This window comes from Folsomia candida, unplaced genomic scaffold, assembly GCF_002217175.1.
Source record: "Folsomia candida strain VU population unplaced genomic scaffold, ASM221717v1 Fcan01_Sc004, whole genome shotgun sequence".
NCBI lineage: Eukaryota > Metazoa > Arthropoda > Collembola > Entomobryomorpha > Isotomidae > Folsomia > Folsomia candida.
The window spans coordinates 12,678,244-12,686,867 of record NW_019091196.1 but is presented as its reverse complement, the minus strand read 5'-3'; the positions used below and the strand labels follow the sequence as shown (position 1 = coordinate 12,686,867).

Below are 8,624 nucleotides of genomic sequence, written 5' to 3'. Positions count from 1 at the left end.
GGTTCGTGTATGATGACCACGCAAACGAATGCTTGGTAGACAAGGGGAAAAAATGTGGAACTCGGAGTGAACTTACGCCCTACAGGTACAAATAATATGTAAATATTAGTGTACTTTTGCTTTGCATTCCCATTAACAATGGAGGTCTCGTATGCTCACAGATTTTTACCAAACGAGTGTCAAACGATCACAAATTTAATTAATATGAAATTTGCAAAAAACACAATCTGCCAATGGTCACGTTTGGTCGAGTTATTTGCAACCGAAGAGGAGAAAAAGCATGTTAGATTTTGAAAATGTAAAATTTGTCCAAAAGTTTAGGATGCGTTGATTGTGTCTTTTGTTAATTAACTTTGTGATCGATTAACACTAGTTAATTAAAATCGGAGAGCATGTGCAAGTTGACCTTAATAATCCAGATGCAGAGGAGAAGGTCGCTGCGTCGTTCTCGCTGAAGATCAATTAACCTACGTCTGCGCTGCTGCGATGGCGATATCCATGGTGTGGAAATTAGTGTCGCTGTCAATTATCCTCATTGTAATAATTCGTTAATGGTTAATTTTCACATTTCTAAAAATGCCGAAATATTATACCATTAAATGAAAATATCAATGCACTAAACGTTTGGGTTGAAGTAAATCTACATGATTTAAAAAGTTTACCATAAGGGAGAAGTTACTTGACTTGAGATTTTTAACGAAAACTTGATCATAGTTAGTGGTTGCTAGTTTAATAGAGGAGGTGAGATATGGATGCATGGGCAAACCACTACTCCTCTCGGGGAGGGTAAAGCTGGGTACCGTTAAAAGTATCTGGTGTACATTTAACAAGGGTTCTGTCCTAACGGGCGGGCCCACGACCAATTAAATCAAAAGATATTGATAACTAACAACTAACAATAAGGTAGTCATTTTTAGGCAGATGTTCTGCTCAAGATTTGATTTGCACAAGTTTCAGAAATTAACAGTGAAACTTTATTGCAAGTATTTCGTTTTGTTACATTACATTATATGAAAATTGTACCAACTAAATAGCTGACTGACTAAATTTGTAATTTTGACTGCGTAACAGCTGGGTTGATTAAGTAAATAAATTCAGGTACTTTAAATTTTCTACGATAGGCGATTTGGCTTGTTTGATGTGGATTTATGCTAACTTCTTATGGGATCCGTCGCAAAATGGACGTTTGTTCGTTTGTTTACAGTTGCAGAAAAAAATTTCTTTTGAAGAGGTTGCAGTCCTGTCATCAAAATAAAATAGAGAAAGGAATTATATATCAAGTACACTTTTATATGCATTTAAATATGGTCCATTTATGATCTTTATTACGAACCATCGTACAGGAGTAAGTCCCAAGGTCGAATTTTTATGAGATCCGTCACAGAATGGCTATATTATTCAAACCATTATTACTTAAGTAAATAGTTCCCTTTTCCGTTATCAACATTTAAATAAATACGAACCTGTTTTCCACTCAGGCCACAGGCACACCAGGCATACGATTTGCCTTCTTCACAAAGGACCTTGGTTGGGGTTTTCTTGGCAATTTGACCCTTCACTTCGGCAGCCAATGCAGGAGTCAGACTTCGGAATCCTTGTGATTTCTACAATTTAAATCATATCTTCATGATTTTATATGGTTTTTGGTTGAAAATATTGAAAACAATGATTCGCTCACCACGACGCCATTTGAGGGAAAATTCCTAGACAGTTGTCCACTCAACGAACGCAGTAGCATGGCCATTTTCGATATCCAAAGAGATTAAAAATTTTGTCGCCAAAAATCCGGTTAAAGTCTCGTGAAGCTAGATTCCAGACACAACAAAAAATTTTGTAATTATCTCATTCGACGATATTTTACAATTTTTTCCAAATACAAAATTATTAGAAACTATCACTTCACACCCAAGCGTTGCCTAGACCAGTAATCGTACCTGATAGCGTTTGAAAATTGGCAATATTATTGATTTTGTTTTGCTTTTCTTCAAAAGTCCAAGCTCAGCAGAGTTTATAGTTTTGTTGATACGGCAGCGAACTCCCTCGTTTCGCATTTTTTGCCTTTTCTTGTGCTTTGTTCAATCCCATGCAAAATATGAGGCGGAGGCGACATATCATAATAATATTATTTATGAGAAGATAAGTTGTAAAATGAATCGGTGCGGTCTTAATTAAAGTTATAATGTTAACCACAAAGTCATAATATTTAACTTATGCAATAAAAGTCAAACGTGCACATTATTTTATTGACTACTCGTCATCAGGAAGGGTTTCATCCATATTAATCGCCGTATCACTCTCCATAACTTTCATAATACTTTTTCTTTGTTTTGGCTTATCTGGATCATAACCCATCAATCCACCAGCACCTTTTTTGTCAGGATTAATGGAAATTCGACAACGGTCGACACGCTGGAAGGGTTTTTCTTCTTCTGGAACCGGCCGAGCGGGTTGTAAAACTTCGTCGTGAAATGTGACCTGCGAATATATTCGATAAGGCTTGAAATTTAACTTTGAAATTTTACTAATGGGTTTAAGCTTACTGGAATGTCTGGCGCAACCCGGTTCTTCTGGAGGCGAACACCGAAACCTCTTTGTTCCCGTTCCACCAAAACTGTGTAAATGAACCAGGCGGACATGAAGGACTCGACCACTCTGGATATCAGTTTGATGACGACATTAATCTAATACAGCAAAAATTACTTGTTATTACTTAATTACTTCATACCATAATGACCTCATAATCTCGTGAACCTTTTTACCGTGAAAATGACCCTGACAGGATATCCCCAATATATATAGTCCAGTCCGCATAGTTCGTAGCCATATTTTTCCCACAGTTCGTACAAAAGGTTGCACAACAACCCCATGGGAATCAGTTGGAAAAGGATCCGTACCAGGATGAGGCGGATGCACTGACTTTTCTACGTAATGACCACACGACAAGATAAACATGGACCCTTGGACGAATTAAAATATTGCCACTTGCCCAAATAAAGGCAAACATGATTAAAGGTGTGGAGGCGAGAAACATAAGATTTATGGTTTCCCATAAATAGACGAAGGGTTCTAAAGTGAAAGAGACACTAAATACTTTGACAATTTATTAGTTAACACATTGGACTGCGTAATAAATACTTACTAAAAGCATCGTGAAATCGTATTGGATGTTCAATCACTGCAATGGGAATGGAAATGAAATGAAATTGCGTGGAGGCGAGGAACATAAGATTTATTCCTAACCTGCACAAAAATAGTTATCTTCTTGGAACTCCTTGGACGCGTTGTTACATTGTGTGTGATTATTTTCCGCAGTTATTTTAAGCTTACTGCATTTCGCTATGAGTTTGACCCTAGTAGCGAGCATTTTGGCATCTTCTTTATTCCCCTAACAATTTCAATTCAAGAAATATGTTGGTCCTTACGAGAATGTTTTTCGTTACTTATTATTTAAAGAACTTACTTACCTTATCGTGAAACTCTATTTCCCCAGGAAGTTCCCAACTTCGATGTTCCCATTCCGTGATTTCAATTATTCTGAGATTCTCGAGGAGTGTGAATCCATCTCTGCCTTGTTCGTGGTTCACGGTAAAGTCTATCGTCATTGCGGTGAGAGTTTCTATAAAGTCCCAAATCTTGGATATGAAATTGCATTAAAATTAATCTAATTAATTGATTAATTGGTGAAAGTAGTTAATCTTAAATGGTGAGAGACTTACAGTATGAGTAACAAGCAAACACATCATAATTACTCGGATTGTTCTTTTAAGGCAGGCGTTACAGTCGCAGGATTTGGTCTTTTTCAAATCAGAGCTGGGACGCGCACTCTTCTTCTTCAAGGAGGATGATAAAGGTTCGTCAGCGATTTTTATTACTGCCATTGCCCATGCGTACGTATACTTTCACTTAATTATAACTGTCACGTATTGTTAATAAATTAGTTGGAAAATAAGCAGGGTACAAGATGTATAAAGATGTGGATGCGGTAATTTCCAAGAATGCTTGACAATTTATCATAATACAAGGTTACGACAGTTGCTTCGATAGAATCAAAAACCTCCATTATTTGTTGTTACATTATTTGGGCCGTCGCTAAAGGTAATTAAAGCATAAAAATTTCTAACAGAACACCGAAATCAGGATGAATCAATTCGTTTCCTCTTAGGGTGCGGCCGTAACTCAGTCAACGAATTAATTTTTAATTATTTGATAATTTGGTGGATTTTGCCAATCACTGGCCATGAAGCCCGAGTCAGGGGAGTAGTAGTTAACGATAAATTCGATATCAAGTGCACTACATATTTTATTGTATTCTGATTATTCTGAGGATGAATTGGACCATTTACTCTCGACGAAAATTTTTTTAAATTATTTTTCTATTTTTAATTGATGACTAAATAATTACTCTATTTTGCATAAAAATATTTTTACGTGCACATGTTTATTTATTATTCTTTCGAGATTCGAGGCATGCCATACAACGTGTTAACATTTTTACCAAAATCTGTACGTGCTTCAGTTTTAGGCCTTTTAAGGCCGTGAGCGAGAATTTCTATTTTTGTGTGACATTTTTCTCGCGAGGGAGATAAATACAGATTGTCGCTTACGGATTCCATCAGAATTAAACTTAAAATGCGTGGGCATGAAGTGTTTTTTTCGATTTTGACCGGACCAATTTTAAACTGTTCACACAAGGAAATTAGTGGAAGTCTTCAGTTGGACAAAAATCAGCCAAAGTCAAGATTTTTTAAAATAGCGCTGTAAATTTTTCCAATTTTGACCCGACTTCAAAAATGCAAGAACCTTTCCCACACAATTCCATTGAAAAATCTGCTTTTCAAAAAGTTCTCGTTTGTTACATTTTTCAAAATCTTCAAAATTTATCATAATTAGACATTTGTGCGAGAAATTTAAATTCCGAAATTCTCGGAAAAAACCACGTCACGCCCACGAATTTTAAGTTTAAACAAGATATGTATGATGGAATCTGAGAATCTGTACTTTCCTCCCTCGCGAGAAAATTTTCACAGTAAAATTGAAAATTCTCGCTCACGGATCCCGTCATAATTTCGTTTAAACTGAGCATTATGAAAAATCCTGAAACACGTGCTTAATGATTTATCTAATGCTACATAATTTTCGTGGTTTCGTCAAAATCGGAGCGAGACTGCTGGCGTCATCGCATTGTTAGTTATGTAAATGACCCCCACCGACCAACCACTTGACCCATCATGCCGAATGTAGATTGGATATTTAGCATTGGAATGCTGATTTTTCAAAATCGTCATATCGAGCTGAAATGTTGCTTATGTATCTTAAAGGAAAAATATGGAATGAAATTGGTGAAATTTTTATCTGGAGCGACTCTATGGGGTGACGGGTGAACCATCCAGATTTTTAGAAATTGCTTTAAAAACATTAAATCCGGCACGGTGATACTTAATGGCTTCTGGCTTATGTCGGTCAATTCGGAGAAAAATTTAGAACTCACCGAGTAAGGGACTCTATCCCTGACTCGGCTATATGGAGTCTGCCTGCACTATTGGTTTTTATTGAGTATTTTAATTTCTTATTTAATTTTTACGTTAGTTAAATTGTAACGAACAAGCAGTTTACGTAAAAGCATGAATTTGTGGAATTTATGTACAGACAGACAGACAGACGCATGGATACACAAGGCTGGATATTATAATATCCACAAGGCTGGATATTATAATATCCAGCTTTTCAAAAAATGAAAATTTCCATTTTTTCTGAGTTACGGCCGAACCCAGAAACACCGGCGTAGCCGTTAGTGATTGAAGAATCCTGCACCGAAATAGCCGATTTCACATTTACAACTGCACTAGTTCTTGTATCCATGGTCAAAAATTAATTCGTGGGAACGAAATGTGAGTGCACCCTGGTTCCAAAAGGTACCAGGGCACGATTGCTTGACTTTAAGTATCTAGGTAACGTTAGTCTCCCTTAACGGTTGCGACAAATGGTCGAGTTACAAATTAAAAATTCATTTTAAAATCGTTGGTTCAAAAAGGGCGTTTGAGTCTCCAACTACTTTGACCCTTAATAACTTTTGAATCGGCAGACATAGAGACTTAATTCTTGAGGATGAAATCATCGTAATTTTTTGATTGATTTTTTAAGCTAAAAATCTCGAGAGTACTATTTCGAAAATTAAACTTGAAATCTCCAGTGAGCCCGAGTCAGACTCTGTGGTTGTCGGTCAAACCAACCATTTTCCATGAAATTGTAATGTACCAAATGCATTTAAACTTGTGGAGTGACATATTTTTGAAAAATCTGTATGGATCAAGCCCTACGGTCTCACCCGTTCTGAAAATTTCAGCTAAATCGGTTCAGCCATTTTGGCTATCGTGTTCCGGAAGGACATGATGGTTCCATAAGAACTGACTTAGGCTAAAAAGGCAACAATTTTGCAGAGCCTTGTAAGATGGCATTATTCTGAGAGCAGGACTCGTAATGAACGATGTGCATATAATTTTGTGATTTATTTTTGGTATATAAACCATTACAAAACACGAACTTAATAAACTCGGAAAATTTTTCCTATTTTAATTTATATTGCTACGATTAGTTTTACGACAGTTATCGCAAGACGGACAGACGGACATAACGGGTACATAAGCCCTGATTCAGGCTAAAAACCTATATTTAGTTAAAATTTTCACCAATGCATAATACGCATTGTTTATTTGACAAAAAACAGGCGTAAAGTGCATTAGTAAAATGTATTTGGTACAATAAAATTCAAAATAGCTATATATAACATATGTGTATGTATATATATGTGTATGTATATACTAAATATATATATATACTATGTACATATTTATATATGTTATATATAGCTATACACAGGTATACAGCTGTATACCTATAGCAAGTGTGTTCTATATACTATATAACTTATGTAATTATAATATAATTATTAACACGGAACATGTGAGGCCGCTTATCTCAGGTGCTATTAATCTACATAGTCTCTATTTATAGCAGAACTTTCACCGCCCTCCGGAGGGTATAAAAGGAGCTGCACCACAAATTTTTGTCAGTCTGCGGGAGGCGCTCGTGGGGGACGTGTCCCTGGGTGAGCTCCCCATTGCAGCTGCGCCCCTGGACCGCCCTGCCTCTCTGGGGAGTCGGGTCCACCCGTGGTTTGTCCCACAGCCCCGACTCTCCTCCCGTTGGAGGGGTGGTCCGGGGGAGCAACGCTGCAAGGGGAGAGCCTTACGGGAAGGTCCCCCCTCCAATGCTCCTCCCACCAAGCAGGCTCACCGGGTGGGGAGCCGGCGGGGCTTGCCAAAAGTGCGGGTGGCGCTTGGCAAGTGAGAGGGGCTCTCTACCTCCAACCCTTGGGTGACCGGGCTCTTTAGCTTGCACTCCCCTTGGGGCCGGTCGGGTTCCCGAGTTCGAAGCCTTAATGGGGGCCGATTTACGGGTGCGCTCCCACCTCGTAAGGCGAGGGTCAGACGGGCCCCCTAGGGGAACGCGGTTGCAGAGGCGGCGACGTGGGCAGGGCTTTCCCGGTCGGTGGAGGTAGACCCCCCGGGCGCAAGTGGGGGCCGACCCGCGTGGAGCACGAGGGAGCGACGTCCTCGTCGTGTGCTCTGGAAACGCCCTTCTTAGGGCGGCTAACAGCTCCCCCCTTATAAATGCATTGCATGGCGACAACCTTTGTCGCCATGCCATAATTTCGCAATTTCTCGGCCGATTTGCATGAAATTTTGACAGACACTTTTTATTGGTGTTGTCGACATGTCGCAAGGTCCCACCCGTCGCCACCCCCTTGTTTTCGCCAGATTTCGTCGCCATGCCATAACTTCGCCATTTCTCGTCCGATTTCCATCAAACTTCGACAGATACTTCTTTTTGGTGTTATCGACATGTCGCCAGGTCACACCCACCGCCACCACCTTGTTTTCGCCAAATTTCGTCGCCATGCCATAATTTCGCCATTTCTCGGCCGATTTGCATGAAATTGAGCACAATTCTTCTTATTAGTGTTGTCGACGTGTCGCAAGGTCCCACCCGTCGCCACCTCCTTGTTTTCGCCAAATTTCGTCGCCATGCCATAATTTCGCCATTTCTCGGCCGATTTGCATGAAATTGAGCACAATTCTTCTTATTAGTGTTGTCGACGTGTCGCAAGGTCCCACCCGTCGCCACCTCCTTGTTTTCGCCAAATTTCGTCGCCATGCCATAATTTCGCCATTTCTCGGCCGATTTGCATGAAATTGAGCACAATTCTTCTTATTAGTGTTGTCGACGTGTCGCAAGGTCCCACCCGTCGCCACCTCCTTGTTTTCGCCAAATTTCGTCGCCATGCCATAATTTCGCCATTTCTCGGCCGATTTGCATGAAATTGAGCACAATGCTTCTTATTGGTGTTGTGACATGTCGCAAGGTCCCACCCGTCGCCACCCCCTTGTTTTCGCCAGATTTCGTCGCCATGCCATAACTTCGCCATTTCTCGTCCGATTTCCATCAAACTTCGACAGATACTTCTTTTTGGTGTTATCGACATGTCGCAAGGACACACCCGCCACCACCACCTTGTTTTCGACAAACTTCGTCGCCATGCCATAATCTCTTGTACGATTTGCATG

General features: G+C 39.7%; 3 protein-coding genes across 3 annotated transcripts; all 3 read right to left on the bottom strand.

Moving 5' to 3' along the window:
• Nucleotides 1-951: 951 nt before the first annotated feature.
• Nucleotides 952-2,083, bottom strand: LOC110849235 (CDGSH iron-sulfur domain-containing protein 3, mitochondrial). Its single transcript, XM_022096618.2, has 5 exons — nt 1,935-2,083; nt 1,679-1,805; nt 1,464-1,604; nt 1,334-1,389; nt 952-1,240 (listed from the first exon to the last, which is right to left on the bottom strand). The coding sequence occupies exons 2-5, from the start codon at nt 1,742-1,744 to the stop codon at nt 1,147-1,149; spliced, it is 357 nt and encodes a 118-aa protein (XP_021952310.1). The 5' UTR covers nt 1,745-1,805; nt 1,935-2,083; the 3' UTR covers nt 952-1,146.
• A 146-nt stretch (nt 2,084-2,229) lies between these two features.
• On the bottom strand, nt 2,230-2,916 carry LOC118435472. The gene is made up of 3 exons (XM_035851587.1): nt 2,760-2,916; nt 2,541-2,681; nt 2,230-2,475 (listed from the first exon to the last, which is right to left on the bottom strand). The coding sequence occupies exons 1-3, from the start codon at nt 2,865-2,867 to the stop codon at nt 2,248-2,250; spliced, it is 477 nt and encodes a 158-aa protein (XP_035707480.1). The 5' UTR covers nt 2,868-2,916; the 3' UTR covers nt 2,230-2,247.
• A 319-nt stretch (nt 2,917-3,235) lies between these two features.
• Nucleotides 3,236-3,878, bottom strand: LOC118435401. Its single transcript, XM_035851416.1, has 3 exons — nt 3,717-3,878; nt 3,465-3,632; nt 3,236-3,385 (listed from the first exon to the last, which is right to left on the bottom strand). The coding sequence occupies exons 1-3, from the start codon at nt 3,876-3,878 to the stop codon at nt 3,236-3,238; spliced, it is 480 nt and encodes a 159-aa protein (XP_035707309.1).
• Between the last annotated feature and the right edge of the window lie 4,746 nt (nt 3,879-8,624).

What these genes read in the sequence shown, in the direction of transcription:
- LOC118435472 (XM_035851587.1), bottom strand. Translation starts at nt 2,867, where the DNA reads ATGGGGTTGTTGTGCAACCTTTTGTACGAACTGTGGGAAAAATATGGC. An exon ending in CTGTCAGGGTCATTTTCACG is followed by an intron (nt 2,682 to 2,759) that starts GTAAAAAGGTTC and finishes TTGCTGTATTAG; the next exon opens with ATTAATGTCGTCATCAAACT. An exon ending in GGGTTGCGCCAGACATTCCA is followed by an intron (nt 2,476 to 2,540) that starts GTAAGCTTAAAC and finishes ATATATTCGCAG; the next exon opens with GTCACATTTCACGACGAAGT.
- LOC110849235 (XM_022096618.2), bottom strand. Translation starts at nt 1,744, where the DNA reads ATGGCCATGCTACTGCGTTCGTTGAGTGGACAACTGTCTAGGAATTTT. An exon ending in TTCCCTCAAATGGCGTCGTG is followed by an intron (nt 1,605 to 1,678) that starts GTGAGCGAATCA and finishes TTTAAATTGTAG; the next exon opens with AAATCACAAGGATTCCGAAG. An exon ending in GGACTTACTCCTGTACGATG is followed by an intron (nt 1,241 to 1,333) that starts GTTCGTAATAAA and finishes TTTTGATGACAG; the next exon opens with GACTGCAACCTCTTCAAAAG.
- LOC118435401 (XM_035851416.1), bottom strand. Translation starts at nt 3,878, where the DNA reads ATGGCAGTAATAAAAATCGCTGACGAACCTTTATCATCCTCCTTGAAG. An exon ending in GTTTGCTTGTTACTCATACT is followed by an intron (nt 3,633 to 3,716) that starts GTAAGTCTCTCA and finishes TTCATATCCAAG; the next exon opens with ATTTGGGACTTTATAGAAAC. An exon ending in AAATAGAGTTTCACGATAAG is followed by an intron (nt 3,386 to 3,464) that starts GTAAGTAAGTTC and finishes TGAAATTGTTAG; the next exon opens with GGGAATAAAGAAGATGCCAA.